The following is a 14,812-nucleotide window of genomic DNA, read 5'->3' as shown; positions in this document are numbered from 1 at the left end:
TTTTCCATCATTTTACAAACCTTCTTAACTCTGGAAGGATAGTTGATGAAAAAAAAAGCTTAGACTTTCTTTTTGCTACATTACTTAAACCATGTATCAGATCTATGATTCCATCACCATTTTCCTTTCAAATCAATACAGACTTTTAGGCTGTCATGTGCTATAACATGAGTTTTTATTTCAGAATGACAAACAAAAAGACTAGGTGACTTCGGATTCTTAGCTTTATTTGGGCTTTTTTAAAGAAGATCCTTAAAAATAAACCTCTTTGTGAAGAACAAAAATGAGAAACACAAAAACCCAACCAAAGGTTTATAACCAAACTTTTGTCGACAGCTTCAACAGGATGCTGGATTAAAGTAAGGAAAACCAAAATTATATGGAAAATTATAATATTGTAGATGAAGAAGAAACAAGATGATCCTAAAGGTCCCTTCTAGGTTCAAAATTCTGTAATGGAGGTTCAATGCATGTATAGGCCTCATCAGCTTGTCAAATGACATCTCCATATGGAGATCTCTAGAGAGGAGATGGTTTCTCTCTCCTTAGAAGAAGCTATGGAAGGAAATGGTATCTGTTCACATAGAGAATTCTAAGGAGATGCTTTTGAGAAAATTGTGATGATGCATAAAGGGAAGGCCTTAGAGAGACTGGAACATATGTAGACATTCTGTAACTGATTCCAGTCAGCTAAAGATGTGATAAAGAAAAGGCTTTTTGATTGGCTGCAGAGAGATTCAATGAATCCTGTCAGTCTCAGCCTCCTCCTCTCTGCCTCAGGGCTCTTGTTGACCAGTGAAAGGAGTGGAGCCTAAGACCTGAATTCAAAAGGTCCAGAGGACTTCTTGGTGTTCCATCATGCCTGGATTCAGGTTTGCGGTCAATGCAATACTGATATAGTAAGTTGTGAAAAGAATGGAACCTTCTTCAGCATCCCATCTCTCCAGAATCCAAGTTTCACAGCCAGAGCAACACTGATGACCTGAAGAGTCAGGAGTGACCTTTGGGAGTGACTTTCAGGACCCCCATCCAGGAATAACTCATTTGGCAGTGACACAGTCTTTAGATGTGAACTTGATTGATGGGACCAATTCCATGTAGGAACTGAGCAAAACTTTGAGCTTAATCACAACTTTCCTACCAAGGAAGTATAGGTGGTATAGGATTATCAAAGTTAGTGGTGGTATAGTATTGTTAAAGTAAGTGTTTGTACCTTTGTTCTTGCTATATCTATGAAGTAAATATTCCTGTATAAAATGCTCAGTCTTAATTGGTTAAATGGAACTTGGGTACTAGTAACTGGACCATCGTACATGGGACCTCTACCTACAACCTCTCAGATTCCCTGAAACCCTTAAGGGGAAGATGTAGCCAGTATGGGCCTAAGAGAATGGGGTCAAAGCAAGCCATGTTAAAATTCTACAATTCTAAGAGGTCATATTTCTTAGGCACCTGAAAAATCTCAGTTTATGAAATTAGTTTAACTGTTACATAGTCCACACCAAAGGCATTAGACTTTTGAGGGTGGGTCTCAGGGAGACTGCCAATTGACAATCAAATGACTCAGGGGCTTCTATTTTGACTGAATCCCAAAGTAAGCACTTCAGAGTTCATTTTACTTCCAATGTAAGACAACTGATCTGTTGAGATTCAGAAACCAGAGAAGAGCGTGCAAGAGAATCACAGTTTTAAATGTCATTTTTGGAAACGTTAGGGATGATAGTATTATGCAAGTATAAGAGAAAAGTGGGCTGTTGTAATTATCGGCTTGATGCAGGAGAAAGACCGTTGTATTTGTACTTATAGAATCTACTCCAACCCTGGGTTTGTCACTGCTTTTGCGACTTCAGGTATGTCATTGTACCATTCAGGATCTCTGTTTACTTATCTATAAAATGAGAGAGTTAGACTAGGTAATCTCTGAGGTTCCTTTCGACTCTAAATTTATGATCTTATCAAGTGTAGATTGATCCAATACAGCTTGTTTCATAGACATTGGAGACAAAGAAATTAATTCCCCTCCTCATAGGGGTATTTTGAGGTTTATCTCCATTGTAAGTGCTTTGAAATCCTTGGGAAAAGAAACAATATGCTATGTTGTGGAGGATATGAGATGTTAGAGTCAGCTAATTCCAAATATCATACTCAACTCTTAATCCAAATATTTTTGAGTCTCTGATAATTTTGAAATTTGCAACCTTACCCATATATATGAGTTCATAATTTCATCACTGAATCTTGTAATCATGTATCTCTGCATATGTATACATATTTATGTTCGGTTAATGAAACATACGTGCAACCCAGAACCTCAGTTAAAAATAAAGCAAAAATTGCCTAAGTCACAGGGCTACATTTTGCAAATAAATTAGTTAAAACAGTGTGTTTGACCATCATATATTTGCATTTGAAGTAAGGATCCATATTCAGCTGAGTCTTCTGCAGATACAAAAATACAGTACAGTAGCAAGGATTCTAGATGTACAATAAGGGGGGATCCAGGCTCTAATACCACACCTGACACTAGCTATTTGAAAATGGGCCCTTCATCTCTGATCCTGGGAATAATATCTTTCCGACTTAGCTCACAGGTCTGTTGTGGGCATTAAATGCGATTTAAAAAAATGATATAATAATCATCACAATTATGATCATGATGGTAATTATAACAAGTAACATTTATATATTACTTACTATGTTCTGTACTTTACAGATATCTCATTGGATCCCTACAACAACCCTAAGAGAGAGGGGCTATTATCATCCCCATTTTATAGAGGAGGAAACAAAGGCAAATAGTGGTTAAGTGACTTGCCCAGAGTCAATGAGTTAGAAAGTGTCAGAGGCTAGATGAGAAGTCAGGTTTTTCTGACTCCAAGCCTAGTACTCTATCTACTGTACCATCTGACATTACACACTTTAAATCCTGTATCAATGTTAGCAATTATTACAAACACATAAGTGCATAAACATGTTTTAGAGGTCAGGTGGATTAATCGATAGGGTATTAGATATGGACCAGAAAAGAGCAGCATTCAAATTCCAACTCTGCTTCTTATTAGCTCTTTGACCCTAGAGAACCACTCCGCAACTTTTATAACACGGAAGGGCTCTACTACATTGTTTACATGGTCCCTTCTATTTCTAAGTCTGTGAGCCTATGATCTTATTAATGTTGGTTGGTTGGTGGTTGTCCTTTGTTCTCAAAGAAGACCAAAATGACATCACTATTCTTGAGTCAAGATTCAATGTGTCCAACTGTGGCTGATCAGGCCAGTATGAGCTTGGAATGCTCTACCACAGATCAGACACAAATAGTCCGTGTGAACATTTGGGCTGGACACTCCAAACTTCTGCATCCTGCTTTGAGCTCTTTCAATTATTCTTTGCTCACAGAGCACAGCACCTTCTCTGATATGGGCATGCCATGATGAGCAGTCCTGTTCCAATGTCTCCCATGTCACACAATCAGTTCCAAAGTTCTTGAGAGAGACCTTGAGAGTGTCCTTGTATTGCTTTTTCTGACCACTGTATGAAAGCTTGCCCTGTGTAGGGCATAAAATAGTCTTTTTTGCAAGTATACATTTTACTTTCGAACAAAGTGGCCATCCCATTGGAGTTGCACTCTCTGAAGCAGAGTTTGAATGGTGGACTGATAATAGACTTATCCTTTCCAAGCTAAATATTCTTATTAACGTAATTATTTAAACTGATGATTGTTCTTCCCCAAAAGAATAAACTGGACTTCACAAATTTGTTCGTTGTTTTTCACTACTATGTATATTAGTTAATGTTTGTTCTGGGTCAGTAACACTATACTAATGTACTTGTAAATCAGGAAAATAGAGTAAAGACAACAGAGAAAATTGGGAGGGTTGTAGAAATTATTATTGCTTTGGGAGATAAAGAAACCAGAGAAGGCTGTAGAAATTTCCATATGATTGGAATATCTGATTATGCATACCAGAGAAACATTCACTTGTAGCTAAGAAATTCCCAAAGAATTTGAGAAGAACTATTCATTTCTGAAGTGCATATTTTAATCTCCAATTTCCTTTTGTATCATGAGTCATACTTTAAAATTGGATTTACCTACACAGAGACATTTAAGGTAAATTGTTACTAATATAATCTTTATATACCTGGCAAAAATATCAGGTATGTGGTAATTGACTAATTCTAAATATCAGATCAGGAAAGTAAGAGATGAAGAGAAAGAAAGAGAGGTAGAGGGAGGGGAACAGAGGGAGAACAAGAAAGGGGAAGGGAGAGGAGAGGAAAAAAAGGGGTGGGGAAAGAGAGACCATGAGAGCATGAGGAGGAGGTTGGAAGAGTCTGTTTCTGAGTTTAAAGCCATTCAGTCCATTGTCATACAAAAAAAAGACAAATGGACCATTTAAACTATTTCAGTGCCTAAACATTATTGTTGTTATTTTTAAATGATACTCTTTTTGGTTGGTTCTAAATCTAATAAATTCAATGTGACAGAAATTGTGGAGCTAGATTTATAAAGAGAAGAGAAAACAATTTTTGAATAGTCTAAAATGGAGATATATTATAATAATCATGATGTCACTCTTTAAGCCAATATGGTCAATGACCAGGATCTTGGTGTTGACTCACCCTGGAAATCATCGTGAAACTGATGCATAGGACTGGAGGTCAGGTCCCTTTTGTATGGCTTATTTAAAAAGGGGTGAAAATTTGCATAGCAGCATTTCTAGCCAGTACTTTTCAATCCAACAGAGAAAGATTTTGTATACTATATTGACAAAATATCACTGTGAAGTCTAGTTCCAAAAAAAGAAAACATACGTCTGTCCATTTATGTTCAAGGTATAATCGACAATTCCAGCTGTGGGGCAGAAGCTGCTAGGTATACTCCTATTTTCCCTAGATTTCAGTTGCGAAAATTACCATAGAAGAGAAAACTGTGAACAGGATCGCTTCCCAGTTTCTCAGGAGAGAACAGGAGTTACTTCCCTGAATGTTTTTGGTGAGCTGTTTTTTTTTTGTTTTGTTTTGTTTTAATCTTGCCCTCCATCATAGCTATGAGTGCACTCACGCTATGCCTTTGAGGAGAGTTTCAAAAGCCTGATGGGTGGAGTGACTGGCAAGAAACAAACAGAGCAATGGTTGTTCTTTTTGTCTTGCTTTGCCTTCTCTCCTAGAGGCAAAGTAAAAACTCTTGCTGACTGCTGTATTTGAATTGGTTCTACAGCGATTGCAGAAAGTTGTTGTTTTTTAAACCCAGGTACTGAGGAGAGCTGCCTCGAATTAAAAGTATCTTATTTTATTAAGAACTTTGGCCTCCATTCAGTAGGCCCTTTAGCTATTGTTCAGTTGTGTCCGACTCTTAGTGACCCCATGGACCATACTGTCCATGGGGTTTTCTTGGCAAAGATACTGGAGTGGTTGCCATTTCCATCTCCAGTAGAGAAGCTCATCCTAGCTGTCTCCTGGGCAAACAGAGTTTAAGTGAATTGTCTGAGGTCACACAGCTAGTAAGTGTTTGAGGACATATTTGAACTCGAGTCTTTCTGACTCCAGGTCCAGCACTGTATCTATCGACTGAGTTATTTAGCTGCCCCATCCTTTAGTTACACTATTATATGAATAAAACCCTCAAAAATGCTTAGTGACTCTATCTGGTGGGCACTCTCTGGTGTAGTCCATAACTCAACCAATTAGCATTAATTAAACAACTACTATGTGCCAGACATTGGGCTAAATACAGGCCAAACAAACACAAAAAGTGACACAGCCTTTGACTTTAAAGGAAATATGAAGACTTAAGGAAGAGTCCATGAAAAGGAGTGTCCTGAGCCTAATTAAAAGCCATTAATGGAAGTCTTATAATTTTTACTTCTTATTCACTGTTGAGAACTTTTTTTTTTCTCCTTTAGTTTTCTGAAAGTACCCCTTCTCCCATCATTCTCTTCCTTCATTCTGTGTCTACTTTCTTTCCTCTGACTTGCCTATGCTTACAACTATATAAGATGTCTCCATGCTGATTCTTTCTCCCCAGTGACTAAAGACTTTCAGCCCCATCTCCTGCCTCCTGCCTTTTGGTATTCATTTTTTGCCAGGTCTTCTTAGAGCTGACGCTATACGTGAATGAGCATCCCCACCTCCCATGCAGTTTTACTCAGGACAGTGTGGAATGAGATATTTTTGAGGCTTCAGAGAATAGTACTTTAGACTGATTCCAGATTTCTTGCTTATCCAAGGCAATGAGGCATGGTGGGTAGAACCAGAAAAGTAAGTGTTCAGTAAAGCAAAAAAATATGATGGAGTATTCTGGTTCCTTGTACAAATTCCATTTCTTTGGGAGGGGCATTGGTCGTGGCAGTAGTCATATGGTACAGAGTGCAATCTGCTTCTTTTAGGTATACAAGGAAGAGTGGTGCCCCATTTCCCAAAGAAGCCAAAAGAGGAAGTAGATATAAGGCTTGGAGGTGGTGGTGAGGCAGGTCTTGGGAGAAGGATGTGACTGTTGGAGATGGCTTCAAACTTTGCAGAAATTGTGGATGGTAGGACTGTTGCACAAAGGAAGCATGTCTACATCCTCCCCGCCCCCTCCACTCCCCCAAGAATTTGGCACCCTGGGACAAAGCCTTGTTTACTCTGCCCTAGCTATGGCTTTGGTGAAACATGGGGGGAAAAAGCAAACTTTGATGAGGCTGTAGCCCCAGGGTCTTCCTGTGGATAAGAGACCCCATCACCCTCACTGAGGCAATCAGAACACTTTCTACTTTACCTTTCGAGTTTTGTGAGGGTTCCTCATTCTGGATGATTTTTTAATATCCACTTCGGTTGTGTTTACACAACCAGGCTAGAAATGGAAAATAGAGAAAATAGCTACTTGAGAAAAGAGTTGTTCATCAGCGCATTTCTTTGCATATTAATGACAGCAGTTGGAAACATTGTGCATACACAGTGACAAGGAAAAACACTGGTAGTTCTCCCTAAATTGCCTTAGCAGCTTCTATCAGCCAAAGCTGTTATTGAAACAAAGAGGTTACTCAGTTTTACTTTTTACTCTCTACATTTTAAAACCTCCAATTACCATACAAAATATAATGCTCAGAAAAACACAGACTCGGGTTTGGGATGTGAGTGTAAGGAATTATGATGATAACTTCTCACTCAGCAAGCTCAGGGAGAGAGTCTACACAGTCCTCTAATGGAATAATGCCTTCCTGGCTGACCTCCTGGCATCATCTTCCCTGGAGTGTAGAATGTTTACTTGGTCATGGTATTATTATTTTTAATATTATTATTATTATTATATGGTTACTTGGTTTACCCATGTCGAAAAAACAAAATGACATTCAGTCTGGCCAATTCCAACACTCCAACTCCAGAATGATTTTTTACAGTGGTTGCAAATTCCAGGAATTGAGGAGTCCATGATGGAAACATTTGTTCCTAGGAAACAGTATGTGTGTGGCCACTAGAGTCTGTGGCCACAGTGAGAACTATAGAGAAAAGAACTGGCATACTGTATTCTATACACACAGAAGTTCACAAATCTCACCTGGCCCTTATTTCCCTCTGATATGTCATTCTAACACAGGCATAAATGAGAAAGAGGAGGATGTGAGTTGTCAAAAGCCACCCTTTGCAACCTTCTTCAATCTTTAAGATTCTTATTCTTTTAATCAATGACAATGCTAAATCAGATTCATGACTAATGAGCATTTTCACCTTTTGGCATTGTTCCCAGTTTATGAACAGTGTTGCTGAGAAAGAAAGAGTGCTTTAGGTAAAACTAATCAAGTTTTTCTTTTCTTTCTTTTTTTTTTAATTTAGAAGAGAAAAGAGACACAGGGAAAGGAATATTTATAGGTTAATCAGATCTCAGAGTTAAAAGGAACCTTCTCAATCATTCATGACTTAAAAGCAATGGAAAGTTATTACTGACACTGGTTTGCTTTTCCTTTCCAATTTTTGTTTTGCTGTTTAAATATATCAAACAGTGTAACAACAATGTTGCTAGCAGCTGCTGACCAACAACAAAAGCACACAGGAAAGCTGCTAGTACAGCATCTTTGATCTGCTTTTCTAAGGAAAGCAAATTTAAGGGGTTTACAATCTTACTTCAATTAAACATACATATATTATTCACTTAGTTCAGGGGGAAAAGTCAGCACCCTGAACTTCAGAGCAAATACAAACAGAAATTACAAACAGAGAAAATATAAACAGAGCAAATATAACAAATCAACAGGCAGGCTTCTAGCTGTCTACGCAAAGCTATACATACGTAGTTACCAGAGAAAGAAAAGCACCAACATCTGGGTTTTCAAAGGTGGAGGGCTTCTTAACAGCTACCCATTGTCTCTATACCAACACTCTTCCAATGAGTGAGCCCCAAACAAAATGCTAACCTCAGTGTATATATATATACACTTCTTCAGGGGTCAGAGCACTTCACACCTCTCCAGGGTTTCACACCTCTCATGACCTAATTAGCAAAAGGGTATGGGCCTTTCTACAAACAAAGGCAAGACTGGATTAGAGGCATTCCATTGCTTTAGTGCTGAGAAACACTCCAAAACAAAAGACAACAAAAGGTCCCACTTTGCTTGCCATTTACGAACAGGCATAGCAGAGAAAAGAGGTCAAGTAGGCCCAGATAACTCAAGTCTTCTTACATCTCCCTAAAGCTTTAAGGTGCATTATTAACTTGGGATCCCAACACAGAGAAGGCGAGGAAAGATAGAGAATCAGAAAAGCAGTGGGAATGGTGAGAAGCATTTGGACCAAGTAAAGAAGATTCTTCTCCTAGACAGAGATAAGCAATTAAGGATACAAGTTTATTTTTCTCAAAACTTTTATTGATATGTTTTAGTTTTACAAATCATTTACAAATCATTGCAAATTTGTGAGAAATCTCTTGTAAGACATTAAAATGGCTAAGAAAAATTAACAATATTTATTAGTTGTATAACCCTGGGCAAGTCACTTAACTTCTCTTAGTTTCAGTCTGCTCATTTGTAAAATGGGAGTAATAATAGCTCCTTCCTCATAGAGTTGTGAGGATCAAGTGAGAAAACATATGCAAAATGCTTTGTAAATCTTAGATTTTTACATAAATGTTAGTAGTTAGTATTATTATTAAGTACTTAGTGACAAATAAAAATGTAAGAACAGGCTTTCAAAGTACACAACAGTCTCATACTTAAAATATCAGGAATGCTTTCATCAAGAAGAAATTCTATAGGCAGTTTTCAGATGAAAGAATCAAAGCTATCTACAATCATACAAAAATCTTCTAAATCACTATTGATCATAGAAATACAAATTAAAACAGCTTGAGGTACCACTTCACACCTATCAGATTGGCTACTATAACAGAAAAGGAAAATGATAAATGTTGGAGGGGATGTAAGAAAACTGGGACCCTCATGCATTGTTGGTAGAACTGTGAACTGATCCAACCATTCTGGAGAACAATTTGGAACTATGCCCAAAGGGCAAAACTGCATACATTTTGATCCAGCAATACCACTACTAGGTTTATATCCCAAAGAGATAAAAAAAAATGGAAAAAGGACCTATTTATACAAAAATATTTATAGCAGATCTTTTTGTGGTGGCTAAAAATTGGAAATTGAAGGGATGATCATCAGTTGGGGAATGGCTGAACAAAGTTGTAGCATGTCACTGTGAGACACTATTGTGCTATAAGAAATGACAAGCAGGATGTTTTCAGAAAAACCTGGAAAAATTTACACAAACCAATGCAAATGAAGGGAGCAGGACCAGGAAAATAGTGTACACAGTAACAGCTTAATTGTGAATGACTTAGCTATTCTCAGCAATACAATGATCCAAAGGACTCATCATGAAAAATTCTATTCACATTCAGAGAAAGAGTTGGTGGAGGCTGAATGCAGACCAACGAGTACAAGTTTTCACTTCATTTTTTTCACGATTTATTTTTCTTTTGGTCTGTTTTTTATGGAAATACGTTTTACGTGATTGCACATATATAATCAATATCAAATTGCTTACCACTTTAGGGAGGGGGAATGTAATGGAGGGAGAAAATTTGGAACTAAAATTTTAAAAAATATTGAATGTTAAAATTGTCTTTACATGTAGTTGGGGGAAAATAAGATATTATTTTCAAAAAGAAGAAATACCATTTTTCCTTTTTTGAAGAGATGGAGACATATATATGTGTATGGAACATTACATATACTGTCAAATTCAGTTAACATGTTATTAGGTTTTGTTTTCTTTACTCTTTATTACAAGGGATGTCTCTAGGTGGCAGAAGAAGGACATATTTAGGGGAAAAGGTGCAGCAAAAAGGTAGATACCAATAAATATTAAAACAAACTAATTTTAAAAGAGTTAAAAGGTATTAGAAATGGCAAGCACCAGATAACATCAGAAAAAAAATTAAACTGACTATACCTTAACAGATGGGAAATGTGGGAGTTACTGGTAAATCAGCAGTGTATAACAAGACCATAAGTTTATTACAGCAAACACCAATTAAAAGGAAGGATAAAGATGAAAAGAAACTATGGAATGAATTTCAAACTGATCCACCTGAATTATTTAAACAAGCCATTAATATTAAAAAATAGGAAATGGATAAAGGAACAGATATTACCATTTCCTATCGAAATTTAATCAATATAAACTAAATCACTATGGTGTCATGTGGAAGAGTTTGGAAACCACCTCAGCCAAAAACTTAATCTCATTCCTTAAAAACAGGAAGAAAAATTACATCTCCCAACTGTAGACCAGTGAGCTTAACTTTGCTATCTGGCCAAATATTATAATGTATTACTAAAGGGATAGTTAGTGAATATCTAGAAAAGTAAGCAGTGATCATAAAGGGTTAAAATCCCAGAGTAATTAAAAAAATTTTTTTAGACAGGGTGCTAAACAGTTTGGTTTGGGGAGAGGATAGCATGTGTGTATAGTTTTCCTAAATTTTAGCAAAGCTTTTGATAGTCTTTAAAGCTATTCTTCTGGTAAACACAGAGAGGCTCAAGATAGATGATAACATATTTATCTCAATATAAATTTGCTTTATTGTACAAAATACTAAACATGGATCATGATCATTAGTAGGTCAATATCAAGACGAAAGAAAAAAGCCAGCAGAGTACCCAGGGATGTGTGCTTGACCCTGCGTGGTATAGCATTTTTATTAGTGACTTGGATAAAAGTATAGATGGCTTCCTAATCAAATTTGCAGCTGACCCAAAGCTGGGAGATGTAAGTGATGTCCTGGATGATAGTCAGGATTTGAATAGATTTTGGCAGGCTAGATCACTATATTTAATCTAATAATATGAAATTTAAGAGGGATGAATATAGTCCTATGCCTTATACTTGGGTTTACTTTAAACACACACACACAACTTTACAAGTATAGATAGAGTAGATGTGGCTAGAGATAAGTTTGTCTGGAAAATATATGAGTTTTACTCTAATGCAAGCTCAACCTAAGTCAACAGTGTGATATCACAGCTAGAAAAACCAACGTGATCTTAGGGTGCATTAAAATATGGACAATTTCAAGGATTAGAGAAGTAACAGTAACATTGTACTCTGACTTGGCCAAGCCATATCTGGAGTATTTTGTTCAAGCCTACGAAATGTATCTTAGAAGGGACAGTGAGAAGCCGAAGTTTTCAGATGAGGGTAACCAGAAGTTGTTAGACCTGGAACTCATGCAATAGGAAAACTGATGGAACTGATGACATTTAACCAAAATAAGATAAGACTTATCGGGCAAATGATAACTGTCTCCACTAACTTAAAGAGCTATTAAATGAATGAGAGTGTGTAATTTTTCTGTTTGGCCCTAAATTGCAGAACTGAGAATGATGAATGGAAGTTGTAAAGGAGACATAGATGAGAATCACATAGGATAAAAAGCATTGATGCACTACTGGAAGGAGAGCCTCTATTGATCATACCATAGATTCATTGAAATGTGAAAGTATGATGTTATAAGTTCAATAAAATAAGAAAAAATAGCTACATTAAAAGAGTGGTATAGAGTGATGGACTAATGAGTCAGGAGATCTGGTCTAGTGCCATCTCTCAGGAAGTGAGGTAGCATGGTGAATAAGAACACTTGAATTCAATTTAGAAAAAAAACTGAGTTCAAATTCAGCCTCAGAAGCTTAGCATCTATGTGACCCTGGGCAAGTCACTTAACCTCTGTTGGCCTAATTTTCCTCAACTGTAACATGTAGATAATAATAGTACCTACCTCCCAGTGGTGATTTGAGGACCTAATGAGATAACTGTAAAGCATTTAGTACAATCCCCTGGAACATAGGTGCTTAATAAATATTTGTTCCCTTCTTTTTTCTGTCTACCCAACCCTGCCAATCTCTGCCCCTAATCAACTATAGTAACTTTGAATGTATCACTAGATCTTTCTGGGCCTTAGTTTATTTGTATAATGAGGGATTAGTACCAGGTGATCTAAAGTCTCTTTTTCTTTTAACATTCATTAATTCTAAAATCATAACCATAGTATCCTCTCATCAGGTAGAGGAGTCATCATTCAGCTCCAGGCATTCCTTTATAACACACCTGGTAAATGGTCATTTAACTTCATATTAAGGATTTCTAATGATGAGATATTTGCTGCCTCTTGAATAAGTCTATCATGGTGGGAAAATAATTTAGAGTAAGCACCCCTTCCAATCCCTCTTAATACTGACTGTTTGGTGGCTGCTTACTTTTAAAGCCAGCTTTGTCTCTACCGATATTATGCTTAAGTTCAGGCATCTGGTATTGTCAGAAAACAGACACTTTACTCAAACAAGCCTGTGATTGGTTTTTGATACAGAACTTCTTATAGTATATATCAGGTTCCTAACATGAACACCATTTTACCTCCAGAGAAGAGGAGGAGTAAGAGGAGGATGAGGAGAAAAGGAAGAAGGAAGAGGAAGAAAAAGAGAGAAGGATAAGGATAAAGAGAAGGAGGAGGAGAAGTAAAGGAGAACGGGCAGAAGGAGGAGGAAGAGGGGAAGAAGAGGAGGAAAAGGAGGAAGAGGGGGAAGAGGATGAAGAAGAAGAAGAATAAAAAGAAAGAAAGAAAGAAAGAAGAAGAGGAAGAAGAGGGAGAAAAAGAAGAAGAAGAAGAAGAAGAAGAAGAAGAAGAAGAAGAAGAAGAAGAAGAAGAAGAAGAAGAAGAAGAAGAAGAAGAAGAAGAAGCAGCAGCAGTAACATAAACCAAAGACCATATAATACCTACCACTAGCTGGCACCAAATCCATGGGAAACATAAAATAATCTATGACACTTTAAACATCTCTTTCCAAATAGACATAAATGTCTAGAACACAGTGGGCATTTAATAAATATATGTTGATTAATTGAAATACCTAGGTCCACTTGACATAGGAAAGTATACTTGGTACAGGCATAAAAAAAGAATAGTGAAATATATGTAGGAATTCAAAAACATTTATTGTCTGTGGTTCTCTCTAGCTATGTCAGAGTAGTAGTATCATAACCCTGTTCACAACATTATGTATGTTAATCTAATACAAGGCCCTTTTCAACTCTATCCAAGGGGTTTTAATTCCTAAAGTAACACAAGGATTTCATTATAAGATAGCAGTCCTGTGAGCCTCCAGGATAATTATTAATGATGTACATGACCAGAGGGTAGAATTCATGGGTCTCATGATTGACATTGCATTAAAGAGATAAAGAATATTTTTAGTTGCCTTAGATGTTAGTCATTAATTTTAGTCCAGCATTTTTTTTTGGAGGTGGGGTAGAGAGACAGCAAACTACAATCATTAAATGAATTTGCCACTTCAAATAAAGTTTTTAGACTGCATGGAATTTATTCTCATTGTGATTGTAGTGGAAAGTAATGTGTCTTGAGAACTGGCAGAGTTTGGAATTCCCAAGTTTGAATCTATCCTCTGACCACACTGCCTATGTGACCCTGGCAAGTCATTTAAACTCTCAGTGCCCCAGACAACTTTCTAAAATCATGGATGTTTATTTGCACTTGTAGAGAGTTTATTTATTTATTTTTAACCAGGAATACCCTTTTCCTATTAAACCATCTCCACTCCCACCTCACCAAGAAGAATATAATAACTGGTTTATATACAGTACTTTAAGTTTTGTGAAACACTATACACACTTGTTTCTTCAATATATCTTAAATTATTTGCCACCACCATAACTTCATGCTTCCCCATTCTGTTGCTTGCCCACCTTTGCTTTCTCCTAGCAGTTGAGGTTGGGTAGGGATCATTAGCTCCACCACAAAAGTACGGACTACATTTTCGTGAGGGATTGACCTCTCCTTCACTGACATGACTAGACCCAACCATGATGGATGGCACAGTCAGAAGTTCGTGCAAAGGCTACTTGTGACATAATAAAAGTGAAGACCAGGGTATACATGTCAGATTGGAGTCCTGAGGTCTTCTGACACCACAAATGAGCTCTGTCCAGTTCTTTCTCCTTCCCAGTGGCTGCCACATTCTCTAGTGCTTAAACCCAAAGCAGGAACTACTTTATATAGCTCAGTCTCCATGACCCTGCTGTCTGCCTAGAGACCCAATTCTTATCTTAGAGGCCGTATAACATAATAGATTGAGTTTTGGCAATGGAACCAAGAAACTATATTCAACTCCTGCCCTTAATAATCTACCACTTACTCAATCTTGGGCAAGTCCTTTAAGACTTGCTATGAGCTTTACTTTACTCATGTGGAAAAATGGAATAATAATACTTATAGTACCTATACCACAAGGTTGTTATGAGTCTCCCATGAGTTACTATA

General features: G+C 37.1%; 1 protein-coding gene across 2 annotated transcripts in view; it reads right to left on the bottom strand.

The window, feature by feature from the left end:
* Positions 1-14,812, bottom strand: part of RGS7 (regulator of G protein signaling 7) — a 183,180-nt gene that overhangs the window by 41,491 nt on the left and 126,877 nt on the right. For both annotated transcript variants that reach the window (XM_036757125.1, XM_036757127.1), the window contains exon 6: positions 6,761-6,835. In XM_036757125.1, coding sequence (XP_036613020.1) covers positions 6,761-6,835 — 75 coding nt within the window. The remainder of the gene's footprint in view (positions 1-6,760; positions 6,836-14,812) is intronic.

The sequence above is a fragment of the Trichosurus vulpecula genome, chromosome 4, assembly GCF_011100635.1.
Source record: "Trichosurus vulpecula isolate mTriVul1 chromosome 4, mTriVul1.pri, whole genome shotgun sequence".
NCBI classification, from domain to species: domain Eukaryota; kingdom Metazoa; phylum Chordata; class Mammalia; order Diprotodontia; family Phalangeridae; genus Trichosurus; species Trichosurus vulpecula.
This window is presented reverse-complemented; position numbering and strand designations above follow the sequence as displayed.